The 19,213-nt window shown below is 39.1% G+C and overlaps 3 protein-coding genes across 3 annotated transcripts; all 3 read right to left on the bottom strand.

The window, feature by feature from the left end:
- Positions 1-235: 235 nt before the first annotated feature.
- On the bottom strand, positions 236-885 carry LOC135699671 (transmembrane protein 203). The gene has a single exon (XM_065219967.1). The coding sequence runs from the start codon at positions 786-788 to the stop codon at positions 330-332; it is 459 nt and encodes a 152-aa protein (XP_065076039.1). The 5' UTR covers positions 789-885; the 3' UTR covers positions 236-329.
- Positions 810-1,712, bottom strand: Rpp20 (ribonuclease P protein subunit p20). Its single transcript, XM_065219956.1, has 3 exons — positions 1,311-1,712; positions 1,082-1,250; positions 810-1,020 (listed from the first exon to the last, which is right to left on the bottom strand). The coding sequence occupies exons 1-3, from the start codon at positions 1,572-1,574 to the stop codon at positions 902-904; spliced, it is 552 nt and encodes a 183-aa protein (XP_065076028.1). The 5' UTR covers positions 1,575-1,712; the 3' UTR covers positions 810-901.
- A 761-nt stretch (positions 1,713-2,473) lies between these two features.
- On the bottom strand, positions 2,474-4,229 carry Smu1 (Smu1 spliceosomal factor). The gene is made up of 2 exons (XM_065219946.1): positions 4,110-4,229; positions 2,474-4,041 (listed from the first exon to the last, which is right to left on the bottom strand). Exons 1-2 carry the CDS (start codon positions 4,133-4,135, stop codon positions 2,538-2,540), a joined length of 1,530 nt encoding a protein of 509 aa, XP_065076018.1. The 5' UTR covers positions 4,136-4,229; the 3' UTR covers positions 2,474-2,537.
- Between the last annotated feature and the right edge of the window lie 14,984 nt (positions 4,230-19,213).

Genomic DNA, 19,213 nt, shown 5'->3' with positions numbered 1-19,213 from the left:
ACTATGAAATTTCTAGAAAAATGACAGCAGGGCTGCCAACCCAACAATAGTTTGTCGTTTGTCTTTCAGTAGCTGGGAAAATGTTGTAGAATGTTTTTTTTTTAAATAATCTTAGCATAGTAATAATATTTCCAAGGGTGGGAAGCTTTGTTTCTTTTTCTCCCACTGTTTCTAATCGTCTTACGATACTATATTCACTTGAACGTTCTTTCCGGATATAAAAGGCCCGATCTGCCACCCCCTTCAGGATCTTATTCCATTATATTTTCATAAAAATATCAAGTGCATCTTCAGACTTACCAAAACAATGTCCCGTCGCATTCCTCCCGTCAGGACTGCTGCTTGAACTGGCAGGCCTTAACAGCAATCAGCTGCAGGAGCACAAAGATCGGCGAAAACACCTCACTATACTCCAGCCCACTCTGCCCGGACAGCTTCATACACACCAGGTACTTGAACCCGGCCGTCAGCAGCAGGAAGTGAATACTCCAGGACAGCCGGTGCATGGCCTGCCGGTGCTTATTGCCCAGATACATCCGGATGCCGACAATCACACAGAAGTATGCGTTGAAAAAATCTCCACAGAACAAAGGCGAGAACATGACCAACCATTCGCTGGTGCTAATGGGACCGGCCTGCAGCGCCCCAGTGGTGGCCTTGACCGTGAGGATTATGCTAAACACCAGAAAGGCCAGCAGATTGACCAGTATCTCGAACTGCGTTATGCCGATCCACTTGACCACGTCCACCAACTTGAAGTAGGTTTTGATCTCGACCTCGTCGGACATCTTTTTCCGTGAGGGGGCTATTTTGACGGCAATTGTACTGCTCTGGGGAGCGCTGAAAACTATCTAAATCTAGGTTGGGTGAGGGGACTGACGAGCGCAGATTGGAAATCTGTTCAAGCAGCTGAGTTGGTTGGCTTGAGTTTGATGGTACGGTACAGCCGGATGTGTAGACAGGAATTCATACGACGCTGCTCGCTGAAGTCATCGTCGTCCTTCAGCGGATGTAGGTCGTCTGTAGGAGAAATTAATGCTAAATCAAAGAGGAATTTTAAACACTTTCAAGTAGAACTTACCAGTTACTGCAATGGTGGAAGTATTTACCTCGTAATCAAATGCTTCCGGATATTCTCCCTTGATTTTTAGCGCAAGATTTATGCCTCGATTAATTGCCCGTCCGGTGCAGTGAAGGAATGCTTCCCCTAGGGCAGAGTTAAGGATTTCCAAGCACCTTTTGTATTGAAACTGCAAGGAAAAAAGAACTTACTGACATGTTTCCCTCGATTAGGAGCAAGATTCACACACCGTAAAGTCCGATTTGTACGTCACGTAGATGTCGTTTTCCCGGGTGTAGTATTTGGGAAGAACGCGCTTTTTCACTACGTGCCGATCGCTAAACTTCCGTCCCCCTGAGCCCGCAGGTTGTTGCTGCTGATCCGAAGATGCTGTCGGCGGTTGTGGATTCGCACCGGAATTGGACTTGCTTTTGTTGCTCTTCCTGCCGCTGCTGTTCGGTGTTGTTGGTTTTACAGCGACATTTTCCTCCCGCACGGATTTTCCTTCGGACATTCTCTGTATACACCGGCCGGTGATTCGTATCCCATCGGGTGGGTTCGATAAGGGGATTTGGCGTGGAAATAGATGCAGGAAGCGGTTGGAAATTTTGGTAATATCGCGAAATACTTGCTGCAAAATGTGAGAACTGTTCAATGTGAACGTCTTGTTTACAAATTAATAATTCCAAGCAGGCAAACTGTCAAACTTCGGCTAATGTTCGGAAAATCGTTTTCTACGGGGATAACGTTGCGCACAAGCTTGCGCTATTTGCCGCAAGGGCTGCGATCGGAACTGACACAGTGTAAAATATCATGCTAAATATCAATATTTTTAATTTTAATGATTCATCATAGTACTAAGGCTTTTTCAGTTCGAAGTAAATTTCAATCAATAGCAACAGCAAATGAAATAGATGTCTTATGGTCATAAAAAGAAAATTGTCCTTCTAGAAGGTTATAATCACCCCTTTTCTGTATTCCGTACGAAACGGATTTCTAATAAAAATTTTGTTTTGCACGGAATATCCGTTTCGAATGGAATACAGAATAGGGGCGATTAACATAACAATTTTATGCAATAATATCCAGCCTACGGCTGAAAGTCCCTTAAATAAAGAAATCCATCAACCATGAAATAATATTTGATTTTTGTAAGTTCACCAAACCATAACAACTCCATGTTAAATATCCTAAATGCAAACATCCAAAATAAGCTTAGAAACAGCCAGAGAATTTTAACTATTATTTTGTGATAGGTTTGTTGTTCCTGTATAAATGAGTTCAGTAAGTTTTAGATTTAGTTTTTGATGTTCTTTAACAATGGTCCAACAGATAATAAGGGCAGATAGAAGATAGAAATCAGCAGACAAACCTTCCGATTTCATAAATTTATTTCACACTAGAGAATAGTCAATGCCATTACTTATATGCAACAGCATACATACAACTTAGCCTAACAGAAAACCACGCCCCCGCCTTACGGTTTCCACATCTTCAGCAATCCATCCTCGCTGTACGTCGCCAGCAGATTCTGATGCGGATGATGGGTCAACCCGATCACGTCCTTCTCGTGCACGTTCAGCGTTCGCTCCAGCTTGCCGGAAGTGACCGAAAAACAGTACAGCACCAAATCCTCACCGGCACAGTAGATGAACTCACCCCTCGGGGAAATGGTAGCGCAAATGAATGCACCTCCCTCTCGCTTACCGGACGAGAACGAACGTACAATCTGTCCCTGCATGTTCATTATGACGACCGTGTTGGACCGATTGCAGACGACAAAGTGTTCCGGATTCTTCGGTAACATCAGCACCGAATTGACCGCCAGATCACTGCCCAGCGCTTTGAACGTCGAAATGCATTCCGTTGTTTTGAGGGACCAAATTTTAACCGAACCATCCGAGGAAGCACTCAGCACGTTGTGTCCGTCCGGGGAGAAAATCGACTCATTTACAAACGACGTATGACCCCGAAATTCCTTCAACATCTTACCGGATTTCAATCCATACAAACGAATCAAATGGTCAAACGAAGCGGTCAGGATTTGGCTGTTATCTCGAGAGAACTGCAGACAGGTGACTCCTTTGGAATGCGCCTTTTCGAACCGACGCAAGCACTGACCGGTCAGCAGCTTCCACACCTTGATTTGTCCGTCCTGAGATCCGGTGGCAAGCATTTCCGAATCACGCGAAAACGACATCGCGAGCACGGCCTGTTCCATCATCATGAAATTATCCTGCGCTTGGTACTTCAAATCCTTACGAATCTTTCCGGTCGTAAAGTTCCACACTTCGATGAACCCATCGACGCTGCCGGTTACCAAATACTGACCATCCGGCGAGAACAACGCACACTCGACGTGACTCTTCTGACCGAACTTGATCTGTCTGGCCAGCTGTGTAGGATAACTTTCGTCTTCCTGATCCCTGATGGCGGCCTTACCGCGGAACAAATCGATCGTCGTTCCGGGTGGAAGCAGTCCCTGATGCTGCTGCCACTTCAGTGCCTGTCCGAGCAAAGCCAACAACCTTGACGATGGTACGACCGAAACCTCCCCGGCCAACGCAGTCGCAATGGCAGCGCGACGCTTCTCCTTACTTCCCCCCTCCGGATAGGCTTCCCTCGGATCGAAGTACGCTCGCTGTAGCATATTCTCCAAATGAATGTATCGTTCGGCTTCCTGCTGTTTCAACATAATCATCGGATCCGTTTGCCGCAGCAATGACCGAGCAGCTCCCAGCTCACGCAGTTCGATTAGTTCCAGCACCACCTGCTCGTACAAGTCTATCAGCTTCTTATCGGGCAGTTTGAGCGATTGAATCGCCTTGAGAACGGTATCCCAGTGCCCATTGTGTATGTCGGACACGAACCCTTCGACGCTGTCGACTGTGTTGAGCGAGACGCCGGTTTCCTCCTGTAGGGTTTGCAGCGTTTTGTGAAGATTCGATTCCTTTAGGTACTGCTGGATCAGACGGATTACGCTGTGAAGCAAAAGGGTAGGTTGCTTTTGATGGTATTCACGGAGGCTTGGGAAGCAATCGATACTTACTCAGCAGATTCTATTTCAATGGACATGGCAGCTAACTGTTATTGGTCCTTCCCGTGTCACAAATTCACAATTTTGTTGGTAATTTGCTGTGAAATTCAGTATTTTTCCTTAACCAAAACAGCGTTCCCTTCACGACACCGACCGCTACCGGGCTTGATAAAATAATGACAGCTAGGATGTAAATAAACAAACGAAAAATGTGTGCGCGAAGTGAGCCCGTGTTGGAATTGAAAAACAGAAAACGGAAGTGATGCCAGATCACCTTTTAAAATAGATTAAATCGTACAGTACATTCTGTTTATGTCGTCATTTACAAGAACAGCTTGAAGAAAATAAGGCTCTCCCGAAAAAAAATGCTACCCGAAAAACCCATAAAAATACAATGCATTTTACTGTTTCTGTAACCAGGCTGTTAGCTGTAAAAACAATGAACATTTATGCCCACTACCTTATGGATTCAAAACCGAAACAGCTAAGAAATTAATATTTATTTGATCACATTTTCCAGAGTAACAATTACCGGAAAACATTTCTCAACACGCACATTGAGACCCTCATAAGAGCTTATTCAGGTAATAATTTGTTTCATCAGCTAAAAAATAATTAATTAGCTTAAATTGTTTGATGGATTGTATGCAGAGAAGTAATTTCAAGCAGAGGCCACATTGCGCATCTCGAAACGAAAAACTTTTTCATACAAGCATTCGTACAAAAAGTGTTTCGCTTCGAGATTCGCAATGTGGTTTCAGTTCTTATTTCGTCAAAATCAAATGTAAAATGTTGACTAACTGCAAAGGAGCTGTTCATAAACAGCGTAGACTGTTTTTGAGGAGGTTTTAGACCCCATCCTAACCCACGTCAGAACTCCCAGATATAATAGACTTATCGGTAAATATACACACTTAATCTAGCTCGGTAAAATCTACAACAGCTGATTACCTCGGCATTTACTTTTGATGATATCCCTGCAAAATATATGTTTGTTAGCTGATATCTCAGCAGAATGATATTTGTTAGCTTATGCTTATTATAAATGTGCTAATTTAAAGGCCATTTTCAACCAACCCGACAATTTTCGACAAGTGCTTCAAAAAATTTGATATTACGTACACGCAAAATTCAGCATATTTGTAGGTATGTGTCAAAATTTTAGCTCAATTGATCATAACAAAACATAGTTGCACATGCCAAACTTGGCTAGTTTGTATGAAAATCGGCCTATTGTGCTATTTTAAAGGCCACCACTGTATATATGTAGTATATCTGCACTCTTAGCTATGATTACCTAAATTTATCGGTAAAAAATTATCGGTATTTTTTACCGATACAAATCGTTACTTTTTACTTTAAATAGGCTATTTTTTACTATAAATAAGGTAATATTTAACGTTACCGATGACTACCGATAATTTAGGTATGTGCCGATTATGATTACCGTGTATGATTACCGATAATTTAGGTATGTGCACTTTCTTCGATTATCGGTAATTTCTACCGATATTTAGGTATTCTTTACCGACTTTAAGGTATGTGCAGCTTAGCGTGTGGAATATCCTGTATCAAACAATCTAGCAAGCGTTCAATCACAGACAAACAGACATAACTCTTAGAAGGAAATCCTTTAAAATATATCGTCAAGCGTATTTTGCATGCGCACTAGCACCATAGAGGTAACTCTAAGACCACTGGGTCCCGAAGAAAATCATTATTATTTTTGGCTCACTCAGTACCAGAACAACGGTCCCAAGCAGTCCCAAGCTATTTCACTCACCCCTGCATATTCTGCATGAATCCACACACCCCTGATGTTATCTGTCAAACTTTCATAGCGAATCAAAACAAACATAGTGTAGTAATAGAATTTCAACTAGAATAGGGTACGTTAATCGTTTGCTTGGGACCAATAGGCTACTAAAGTGGTGAGCCAATTTAAAATCGTTAGTTTCGTATTGATTGTTGCTAGCACCATCTATCATTCACATTCCCAAGCAATGTTTTGCAACCGGAGCATCCCTCGTGCATGCAATTTTTTCACTAGTTGCTTTTCCCTCGTTCTGTCAACCCGTCAGCTGTGTTGAATAAAACCAAAACAGATGGAAGTCAGTGATGTCGGTTCTATGAAATTTTCCGAAGATCTATAGAATTGATTGAATTCTGCAGAAATACGGATCCGAAGGAAACATTCTTAGAAGTTAAGACTTTTTTTAGAGATTTGTTTTGTTTGCTTAGTGTGCTTTTTCTTTTGCTAGGAACAAGTTTTTAAACGAGGTAATGCATCACTTATTAGCATAGAGGTAACTCTAAGACCACTGGGTCCCAAAGAAAATCATTATTATTTTTGGCTCACTCAGTACCAGAACAACGGTCCCAAGCAGTCCCAAGCTATTTCACTCACCCCTGCATGTTCTCCATGAATCCACACACCCCTGATGTTATCTGTCAAACTTTCATAGCGAATCAAAACAAACATAGTGTAGTAATAGAATTTCAACTAGAATAGGGTACGTTAATCGTTTGCTTGGGACCAATAGGCTACTAAAGTGGTGAGCCAATTTAAAATCGTTAGTTTCGTATTGATTGTTGTTATTAGTGCCCTTTCTACCACCGCTCATCACTTCAATGTGTACACAGGAGAAACAATCAATCAATGATATTCATGGTGAAGTATTGAACATCAATAACTGGTGAAAGTTGATAGAATATTACAGTCATCAACATAATTTGTTCTTGAATTCTGTGTACATCGTACAACGTAATATTAGGAACGGAATGACTATTGTGCAGCAGTTTTGATGTAATATCTGACAACTTTTTTTTCTGTATTCGTCAGATGTGGTATGTGTCTCCAGTGGAATGCCTTGACCTCTTATCATTTTCAAGAGCTGACATCTACTAACTAGACGTGAAAAAGAACTGGCATCACTGATAAGTTCGAAATGTGGTGGCTTGCTCAATGCTTCAGTGGCGCCACCATGACACATTCCCAACTAAAACATTATTTACGATGAATGTGATTGTGAGTGTTATGTCTGTTTGTCGGTGGTTCAATTGTTATAACCATTTTAAAAATTGACAATTTTTATTCCGAATCACCCTGTACTATTTTCCATAGAACTTGAATTGATTTACAGCTCAAATAACCGCACATTAAAAATCCGGAAAATCATAACCGCTGGGATAGTTTTATAAATTTTCATTTTTTTTCACCAAAAACACGGCTGGTGCGTGTCAATACAAAATCGATACAGAAAATATAATATTCCACGTGGGTAATGGTTTCAAGCACGTGCGATGGATACATTAATCAGGAAAGGTGAAAATATTGTCCTCATCTCGGTCCTCATCTTATGCTTAACGGCAAAAATGTCAGCCCTCATCACTCTATGAGAGTTCCCCTATTCACCACCAGAAGTTGATACGAAGGCTGAAGTTTTCTAAATTTATGAAAAGTTCTGCGACTTGCTGTCCACTTCTACGAAGTTTTCTGAAATTATACCATTTATTTATAGCTTACACAAACTACAACTATTTTTTTACACAGATTACTGAACTTGAAAATATTTCCAATGTTTCATTTACAGTTCCCGAAAATTTGACCAAGATCCCAGAACATCATGTTGAATTTCTATATTTTTCCATCTACAAAATTCCCTTGATATTACGAATATTTCGAAAATATTACCTGCACTTATACATAATTCCTTGCTTTTCAAAAAAGGTTTGGGAAGTTTCTCAATATTATATTTAGTTCACTCAACTTGTACAAAGATTTCTGAACTACTATAAATTCACTGTCCTTCGATGAAGCTTTCCGAACTTTTAAAAATTTCAAATATCTTGTGTTTCCTGAAGTTCTATAAAAAAATATATGCAATTCTCTGTAGCAATATTCAACATTGGCTGGAATCAAATGTTCCACTCGAAAGGCACCCCCCGGAAAAAAAATAACCATACAATTACCATAAAATAATATAAAATCACAACAAATTATATTGCCAACATTCGATCCTATTGTATGTATGTCATACAAGTAAATTTAAAATATTGTTATTACAATAGATCTACAATACGTTCCATAGAGCATGAATTTTTAACAGTAGAAAAACAATAAAATTAATGGTAAATGACTCAAGTTTATTCGGGAAAAAGTGATTTTCTGTACGGTTGAGATACATAACAACCCCCTTGTTCTATTGTAGATTTCCACATTTGCCATAGATTCTATTGTGGAAACTATACATTATATGGTTATTTTATCGCTGTTGACAATACAATTTATTTTAAGCACAATAAATTATATTGTATGGTTACAATACATTTCATTGTACCTGTATCGTTCTTTTTTTTTACGGGCCTATTTTCCCAGCTTGGAGCGTGCCAGTACCGCTTATAGTAAACATAAGGTGATACGGCACGTCATGCAACAATGGCTGTCCCCACAATCTTGTATAAAGCACACGTCCTCAGAGTCCAGTCGAATTTGGAGCTTCGTCAACATCATAAGGAAAGATTCGAGTAGGGGAAGTGTACCAGTATTGGCCATAGGTTCCTATTTCTGCCACACCTCAGAAAACTGATAAATTGCAATACTCGTGCATTTTATGGTCAACATGTTTATGTACACCGATGAATGAGCAGCTCGACTAGTCTGGTGGCTGCCGCTTTTGCTTACTGAGTAGAAGACCGTGGGGGATCCACATTGTAAAGATTCCCTATTTTCAGCTTTTTTACAGGCTGGAGTTGTTGTTTGAACCATTTAGTTTATCAATTTAATTTATCTGTATAACAATTATTCACAAGCATTCTTCCAGGTCAATTCAAGAATAGTTTGATGATGATAAATCTTTCTAATATTCACATTACAGTTATGACCCGATCATGTCAACCTCTCCGCGCATCAGACTGTTATTTTTCAATAATTCCACATAATTGTAATTTCATACCTTCCTCCTTCAAGATGAATGTTTAAGATACACATACTTTGCTAGCTGGCAAAATGGGGTCATTGCTGTATAATTATTCTCTTTTGGCAGCCTTCATTCAGACTGGATCTATTGATTTAAATTATTTGAGTTTTCTTCCAGCTCTTTGATGACGGAACATCATTAGATTTACACTGGAGTCGCTTTTTACGCGGTTTTTTTTTACACGGTTTTTTTTACGCGGTTTTTTTTACGCGGATTTCGGAATTTACGCGGTTTTTTTTTACGCGGATTCCGGAATTTACGCGGTTTTTTTTACGCGGATTTTGGTTTTTTTTTACGCGGATTTCAGAATTTACGCGGTATATCGCTTTTTACGCGGTTTTTTCTTACACGGTCTTTTTTTACTCGGTTTTTTTTACGCGGATTTCGGAATTTACGCGGTTTTTTTTTACGCGGATTCCGGAATTTACGCGGTTTTTTTTACGCGGTTTTTTTTACGCGGGACGTATCACCCGCGTAAAAAGCGACTCCAGTGTATACTGTAATGATTCACTTTTACAGCTTTCACCCTAGTTTTGTCTGTTTATTTGATTTGTTTGAATTGGTTTTCAGCTCTTTGGTGTTGGCAGTCGCGGCGATCAATTTTGCTCATGCTCATGCTCTAAGTTTATTTTCAGCATTTCGATGATGGAACGTCTTCAGATTTATATTATAATGGGGCTTATTACGGGTGTCACATCACGGTGAAAAGTTGTCACTTGTCGTCACGGTGAAGTGATTCCCATTTGATTTGAACGGTAATCACGGCTCTTATTCTGAGTATCACTTGCTTATCACCGTGTAGTGACACGCGAAATAAGGCCCAAGGATACACCATTTGGTTTTGGCTTCGGGCAAATCCAAGTATAATGCATGATAACACTGATACATTTAAAACCATGGTCGCATCACTTATCAAGGTGAATCCTGATCCAACGAACCCAATTTACTAACAAAATCTCCTTTTCTGTGTTTTTTGTTGGAGTGCAGAGGTATACACGGCCCACAAACAACAAAGGTCACTCTAATATTCCTTCCCTACTCCCACCTGATTGCAAGGACGTGGCCGGCGCCGTTATTGATCTACAACATATAGAGTCACTGAAACTTGTACAATGAGAATGGACGGTCACTCCCAGCCCCATTCAGTTGATTCATTGTACAATTTCACTGATTCTGTTCAATCACGGAGTAGCAACCAATCTAAGCTAAGCTAAGCTAGCTATTGGTTATCGTATATGCACAGACACAGACGTAACTCTTCATTGTGTATCTTCGTTCATGCATTTAACGGTTGATTTGAATATTATCAGTTCCGCGAACTACTCGCCGCAGCGCTGGCATCGGAACACTTTGACGTTTCTATATATTCTATAGGACTTTTATGCAATATTGTTTACGAGTTAGCGAGCAAGCTTGTTTTCCGCGAGAAGCCAGAAAGATGTCGTTACTGAGGTTATATGTTTTTAAATACAATGTTTTCAAGAACAAGTTTTTCTAAGAGTTAGGTCTGTTTGTCTGTGGTATATGTATAGTGTTTATAGTACTACATATCTTTCATTATTGACTTTACATCATTTAATATTATTGTAAATTACATTTTATTATACTTAATTCTTAATGTTAGCTATTATGAGCGGCTCCAGGGAAGCATAGTGCCAGCTTGAAAAGAAATCTGAATCGTTCATTATCTGTTTTGTAAAAATCTTGTGTTTATTGTATCTTGTTACATGGCATTATAATGCATTTTCAATATTACATTACATTTAAATAAGTATTAACCCGGTTTCACACATTTCAGGTCATCCAGGTCTTAAATAAGATAGGATCCGTTCCTTTTATCAACAGTTGTGATATTGCATCATATGCTGAAAATATATGAATTATCGCGTATTTATGTTTTTCATTACATACCAGGTGAGGGCTTAACCACAGACAAACAGACGTAACTCTTCATTAGGTATCTTCGTTCACGCATTTAACGGTTGATTTGATTATTATCAGTTCCGCGAACTACTCGCCGCAGCGCTGGCATCGGATCACTATAGAACTTTAATGCAATATTGTTTGCGAGTTAGCGAGCAAGCATGTTTTCCGCGAGAAGCCCGAGAGATGTCGTTACTGAGGTCCTATGTTTGGAGATACTATGTTTTCAAGAAAAAACTTTTTCAAAGAGTTACGTCTGTTTGGCTGTGGCTTAATCATGTTTTGCCGTGGAGTGTTTTGGTTTTGAGATGCTCGATAACCTTAGAGGGATCGGTTTTGCTGAAGGGGGTATTCCCGATCTTTTTTTTCAAAAAATCAAATTTTTTTTTTCACGTTTTTTTGTACTTTAGACTATATACTTTCATCCCCCCAAGCCGTTTTCCGATCAGCGAATTCGGTGTCCAGGCATAGCTGACTAATGGTAAGAACTCCCAAATGGTTTTAACTAAAGTCAAAACTTTAAACGCGTTTTTCTCGAAACCACATTTTTTTTATCGGGCGAAGATTTTTCTCAGAAACTATAAGAGATATTGACTTGAATCTTTGCGCATTTTGTTCCTTATTAAATTCTTTGGAGCTTCTCCCACTTTCAGCCAAAAATATTAACATTTAACATTGTTTGAAGCACCTTAAAGCTGCAAAAAAGCGGGCTAAAAATCGCCTGTTTTTTCATATGGCCGCCATTTTGTTAATTTGCAAGATTTTTTGCTGCCAACGGGAGAAGCTCCAGAGAATCTTATGCAGATTATAATTTCATCACGAAATCTGTTTCAGATGAAGCCGTTCCAGAGAAAAGTCTTCGCCCGTCCAGGCGTTTGCGGCGAACAGGGGTCTGTTTGCCACCATTTTGTGACGTCAATAATGTCTTTTTTATGTCGAAAAAAATTTATTTGTAAACTCAATAAACAAGAATCCCAAAGAGTTAGGCGCATTACTATTCATTTTCCTTGAAAAAAAATTAATTGAAAAACAGGCCGAAAAAAGGCAAAAGATTGGGAATACCCCCTTAATGAGCAGAACATCATGGGTTTAATCCCAAGCTCTCCCTTAACATAACACAACACAAACATATCAAGTATCATTCTAGCTAAAAATATTTATTTGCATAATATAACCTGGAAATTTCAGGGTTACATCTTCCTTATTGGGAGCTGAGGAGACATAGAGCTGCATCATATTGTATGTAAAATAATTATTATTTTCATTGCGGAAAACCAGTTTTTTATCCATATAAATGTATTTTCATTATTACGTATTTTAATGTTCTGATACATTTCATTTCTCCATTACATATGTTTACTATATATATAAATAAATACTGGGTTGGGAGGGAGCATCAGGGTATCATTTGACCTGGAACTGGACGATTGGAGTGGTATGACAACCGGAGTCTAGGAGGGAATAAACACTATCATTTTCTTTATCCTACCGATTCGATTGTGATGGTGTGAATTCTACTCCAACAGTTTCATGGAGATTGACGCGCCCTTCTTAACAAACCATCCTGTAGGAAGCTTAATAAGTATTGCGAATTGCGTTATTCGATTTGTTGGATCGTATCGTTGGAAGGAGATTCTTAAATTCCCGTGGATTTCGCGTAAGTGCCTCTGCTTACGGGTCCACCCCACCGTTTTTGGCCCTTCATACAACGATATTGTGAATTCAGATCGGTAGCTCAAATTGATCTTGCTATTAAGTGGAGCTGCATACAAGACAAGATCTTCGAAGGGATGGTGGCTACCTTACATACATTACAACATGTTTATGTACACCGATGAATATGATTTATACCAACAAACTGAAAGCAACTGAACATCTCAAAATTGTAAACAACGTCAAATATCGTCAAAAGGTGGCCAATAAAGGAACATGGCCAATATTGGGGCGTTTCCTCTATACCATTCAACATGTTACTAGATGGGAAAGAGTCGACTTCTTGTCGAGTTGAACTGAGCACATTCGAAGTAATTCGGGATATGGTACTTACAGCAGCAAGGAGACTGAAAGTCACTCTCTCGAGGTCCAGATGGAATTCCGGCAGTGGTGTTCTGCCGTTGCCCAGCTGCCTACTTTAGCAGAACCTTTCGCAGTGATATTTAGTGCATCCTTTGAGCAAGGAAATTCCCAGCATTGTGGAAGTAATGTTTCCTGTTTTATGTCTTATGTGTTTCTTGTTTTCAACGCTGGCAATAAACGAGATATCAAGAACTATCGAGGTATCACCAGTCTTTCGGCAGCGTCCAAACTGTTTAAGATCGTCTTGAGCAGGGGTTGAAACAGTTGACGTGTTTTACTACACTTGCTTCGTTGTCGTGCACGACAGTCTGTTTGTATTCGTACACTCATGCTCTACCGTCGTCTCCCTCTCTCTCTCAACACAACATTCGAGCAAAATGAAAATTATCAAATAACTATCATATGAAATGTGTGATTTTGTTCTAATTCCTCAATTTGGTGTAAATTAAACCATTTCTGATACGAAATGTTATTACTAGGACATCGTTGCTTGCTATTTTCAGAATTCACACAAGCACAATATCAGCAGCTCTTATTATGAGAAAAACTAAAATACCTACACTCGTGTCGTTCTTCGGCGACAGTGTCGTATGAGCCTATCATATGACATTTTAGTTTGGTACTGTTCTGCGATAGTTTTGCAAGTGTCGGAGGCAAAGGCAGTCGATTATCACAGAAAATATGTTGACTACCGTGACCGCTTACAAGACTGTTGAGCGAATTCGACTTGAATCGGTCGAAAAACTACATTTCAACTGACCAGCATGGATTTATTCCCGGTAGATCGGTAGCTACTAACCTTTTGGATTTCAGCACTGCTTGAAGGCACTGTATCATAGAGGTAAACTGTAATGCTCTTTAGATCGGCTCATACATGAGAATGCATCTGTGGTTTGATCTGAATATCGAGCTACTGTTAATTCACAGACAAACAGACATAACACTCGTAAGTTGTTCATCGAACAAGCATTTAACGGAAAATTTAAAAGTATCGTAGTTGGTAGTACCACCAACAATCAATACGAAACTAACGATTTTAAATTGGCTCACCACTTTAGTAGCCTATTGGTCCCAAGCAAACGATTAACGTACCCTATTCTAGTTGAAATTCTATTACTACACTATGTTTGTTTTGATTCGCTATGAAAGTTTGACAGATAACATCAGGGGTGTGTGGATTCATGCAGAACATGCAGGGGTGAGTGAAATAGCTTGCACGGTGTTTCGTGAAAACCCATTAATGGGTAAAAAAATACCCATTTTCAAACCATGTATGCAGCTGTCAAAAAATGGGGGAATTTTGAAATCCTAAAATGGGTGAAAAAATACCCATTTAAAGAATAAGTTCACGGTTGAATAATGGGTATATTTTTTACCCATTAATGGGTGAAAAAACACTTCGAAATTTTATTGTCTCATTTCCGTCACCGGCTCATTGGGAATGCAAACCTCGATGCAAACAGTTACTGTCCGCAGCAACGATCTCCGGAAAATGTTAGAATCCAAAACGTTGGAGAGGCTTACGGATAAGTCAATACAATGGATAATTTGTATTATAATGTTTCGTGAAAAATTTGAGCGGAACACCTGCATTTATTGTCAATGTTTTAAAAACATTTTTACATCAACGAGCGCTTGCATCCTCCATTTGTAAAAATGGGTATTTTTTCACCCATTTTACGGTAAACACAATATAAGAAAATGGGTGAAAAAACACCCATTTATTGACAGACCACCCATTTACCCATTTATGAGTAAACCATAGTTTACCCATTAAATGAGGAGGGGCACTTTTAGCGGAAATGGGTATTTTTATACCCATTAATGGGTTTTCGCGAAACACCGTGTGGGACTGCTTGGGACCGTTGTTCTGGTACTGAGTGAGCCAAAAATAATAATGATTTTCTTCGGGACCCAGTGGTCTTAGAGTTACCTCTATGGTACCACCACCTGTGGCGCGCATAGTCAATTCCCTTGCGTTTGACGTTTACACACTACCACCATCTGTTCAGCGTAGTGCCCACCACAGTGTACTCAACAGATGGCGGTAATGTTTTAGCGACGATGTTTTACAGTGAGAAATATTCAATGTATTATGTCTGTTTGTCTGTGGTTAATTCTTCGAATAGAACGTGTTCAGAAAAGCGTATTTATAGCGAAACTTTTTAATGGCGATGTGGACTGTCCTCAATTGCTTTCTCAGTTAAACTTCCCTGTTCCTCAAAGGATGTTGCACAAGGTTTCATCGGACTGCATATGGCCAATGTCTGCGGTGATTCGGACATTCTCCGCTGTGGAATCAGCATTTGAATTCGGTGAATTATCGAAACAATTTCGAAACCGATTGAGAAGATTGTGATTATTTGTGATACACAGATCTGTAGCTTTTTAATATATTACCTAAGTTTTATTCATTAACACAAACTACTGTCAGATTAATTACAAAAAAATAAATAAACTATTCTAAATTTTTTAAGAATTGCTAAAGACAAAAAAATGCCACGGTATTTCAATGGAGTTTCTTGCAATTAAACAAAGTTTATTTAACTTAATGGAAGTTTCCCAAACTTGTACTTGTTCCTAACCTTTACGAACATTTTCAAAAAAAAATCGAAGCTCTACGAATTTATAGATTCAAAGCATTTTTACGATTTCACTTATGTTGGGGCAACGGAAACCGAAGCGCTGGGAATACTGCCTGTCAACCATAACGTTCCATCGCTTTCCTGTTGGGCTCATCGTCATACGAAAGAAGTCATCTCCATCTTAACTGTATACCGTTCTAAACATATGTTGTCCATTTTGTTGTGATTATTGTTGTGCACACCTTTTACCATCGATAGTCGCGTTAATTAATCATTTTGTCAAGCTTCTGCATTCATTTTCCATCAGATGTCACTGCTGTTGCTGGCGGTGACATCTATCGGAAACTACACTTAATCTGTTTCCGTTAATTGTTCACAGAGAACAGCCCAACAAACAATTTTAGCTGCAGATTAGCTTAAACAGTCAAAATTTGCCTTATGCAGCTAATTTTTGCCTGTATAAGCTAAGCTGCAGCTAAAATTGTTTGTTGGGAGTGCAGTGCAAAACATGTCTGGTACTTTTATACATGCATTTAGATTAATATTCGAAGTCCCTCCTTTTTTACACATTCTGAACACAAAATAGCTCACCCCTCACATAATTTTTGCGAGAGTTATGTCTGTTTGTCTGAGGCCGGACGATATAATTAATTAAATGTATAGTTTTATTCGCTTACGAGCGCGTTTTAGTTTATTTCCATAGTGATTACTTATCACGGCCACCTCCGAACAACGCATCGTAACAACTTAAACATCTCAAAAGTCACTAAAGGTCAAAGAAACTCAATGAGGGTTTAGAAAAATTCCAAATCTTTGACACGCCTGGCAAATTTCTACAAATTTCTGTAAATGTCTATAAAGTTCTATTAAATAATTTGCATTTCTGTGAAGTTCATTGGATTTCTATGAAACTCACTGAGCTTTTACACTAATGTTACACACTTAGATTTTTTGCCGAGATGGACTCCACCGAGCAGCTCAGCATTTTATGTTGCATGATCTCAGTGAAAAACTTGCCGAAATTCAGCAAAATTTATGTTTTTTAGTTGAGATCCCGGCAATATTTCTATTTGTTAGCTGAATCTCGGCAAGTTTTTCACTGAGATCCTGCAACATAAAATGCCAAGCTGCTCGGTGGTGCCCATTTCGGTATAAAATCTAAGTGTGTAAATTTTTATAAAATTTGCTGCACTTCTAGAAAATCTCCAGAAACTTTTATGTAGTTCATGGCGTTCTAAAAAATTCTCTAAGGACCAATGATTTTTTTGAAGATGTATGAGGTTTCTTGAAGTTGTAACTTTAAAAAAGTTTTCCAATAATCCAACAATCTACGAACTTCCCTGAAATCAGTGTCTTAAGTCATATTTTCTACGAATTTGATTGATATCCAAGAAGGTCCCTAAACTTCTATAAAAGCTTAGTTTATTTTAGTATTTCCTGTTTCGTGATATAACATTTGTCTTACCTTAGCCCAATTAAAATCTTTCTCTCTTTCCTTTAATTACGAGCCGCATCCGTTTTTGAAAATCGTTACTGCTGGCACGATATCTTGAGGTATTTCGTCCCATCCCAACAAACATTGACAGTTGAATAAGAGCTTATTCAGGCAAAATTATGCTTCTTCAGCTAAAAAATAGCTTATTCAGCTTTTAATCAGCTCAAATTGTTTGTTGGGATATTTTCACCAAACGTTGCTTAAAAGTTTCCACGGTTAGTCCCTTGGTATTCTCCAGTTCGCCTAATATTCAGCCCCATGCAAAGAAGTCGAGAGGATTCAAATCGGGTGAGGAGGCAGGCCACCCTTTCGACGAAATAAAATCCGAGAAATTAGCCTCATACAACTTGTGTAACTTTTGCCCGATGGGACGGTGCAGTCATAGAGGTAACTCTAAGACCAGAAGGTCCCGAAATAACGTGCTCAACTTTTTGGCTCAGCTCTGGTACTCTCTTCGGTCCCAAGCTAATCGATTCACCCCTCGAAACATAGGAAAAACCAATAACCCCTCATTTTATCTGTCAAACTTTCATAGCGAATCAAAACAAACATTGCGTAGTACTAGAATTTCGACTAGAATGGGGTACGTTAATCGTTTGCTTGGGACCAATAGGCTAGTCAAGTAGTGAGCCAATTTAAAATCGTTAGTTTCGTATTGATTGTTGGTGCAGTCTTGTTGGAAGCAGTATAGTGCATTCTTATAATGTTTTTGGACGAAGGGAAGCAAGTGGTTCTTCAAAACATTATCGATGTAATATTTGCTGTTGAGTTTAACACCAGGTTCAATGAACAGCAATGGAACTTTCAATGTTGTGGAGAAACATCCCCAAACCATCACCCTGGAAACATTCTGGAACCTTTGAACAGCCAGTTTGTCACGAGGAATATCAGCAAGATATGCAGCATATACCAGATCATTTTGCTGGTTGTGGTGATCGTGTAGCAAGAACATTTTCTCATCTGAAAACAGAATTTCGCAATCACCGTGCCGTTTGAGCAGTTTCCGACATCTTCCGACTCTAGCTATCTTTTGCTTTCCGGTCAAACCATGTTTTTTGTGAGCATTCAATCCAAGATCATCTTTCAAAATACTCCTGATCGTTGGCTGCGACATTCCGAGTTCTTTGGCCATCTTACGCCCAGACAAACAAGGATTCCGCCGAATTTGCTCTCTCACTCGTTTGATAACTTCCGGTGATTTTCCACTAACCGGTTTCCTTATACCGTTTAATGGTGCGAAAGACGAATCTTTCGTTTATTCCGAGTGGTTTCAGCGTCTTCAAAATAGAACACGGTCTATGATGCTTCAAAAACAGGCTTATCACGAGTTCCCTTTTCGCGTCCATGATTATCACGAGTATCAAACGAATGAAAATTCAAAACAAACTTGCATGCCGTGTTGACAGTTGAACACACTCTAAAAGAAAAATATGCAGACATGTATGTGATTAACCCATTTGATACTACAATTGCTTAAAAAACAATGACAGGAATTACCTTTCACCCTGTAAATCGGTGGTAGGAAATCACGCCAAAGTACTCTAATCCTCTAAAGATCCTTTAAGTGGCTTCTGGTTGTACAGATCTCCCCAGTTTTTACATTTTTTTTTCTAAATTACCCTTATAGCCATCCCTAGAAGCTTTCAATTCTGAACTTCCCTCACATGTTTTTTAACTTGAACATTATTTGAATATCATTTAAAAATTCATAAATATGTCACTTCTTTCACAAGAATTCTTGTAAATTTTTCCTGGGTGTTTTCAAATTCCATACAAACTTTGAAGTTCTCCCGCAACTCCAAATCACAACCAATTTTTTTTTTTCAAATGTGGCACACTTTGATGACTTTAATATAAACCGAACGAACAGTGAGGGAAGTGGAGTAGTAAAGCTGACCCATCACTGATATCTACTCTTTCATTTAAGCTGGGTTTAGACTAGGCAAGTCAAATGATCAACTCAGTTGAATTCAATTGGCTTGAAAAGTTAAGCCTGGTTCAACTTTTTTCAAGTCAGTTGAATGGCATGACGTTTTGTTGAACGTTGAATTCAACTGA

This window comes from Ochlerotatus camptorhynchus, unplaced genomic scaffold (genome assembly GCF_037179485.1).
Source record: "Ochlerotatus camptorhynchus isolate MF236.1 unplaced genomic scaffold, CSIRO-AGI_Acam_v1.1 ptg000010l, whole genome shotgun sequence".
Classification (NCBI taxonomy): Eukaryota; Metazoa; Arthropoda; class Insecta; order Diptera; family Culicidae; genus Ochlerotatus; species Ochlerotatus camptorhynchus.
The sequence above is the reverse complement of the archived record's forward strand: the minus strand, read 5'-3'. Positions and strand labels throughout refer to the sequence as shown.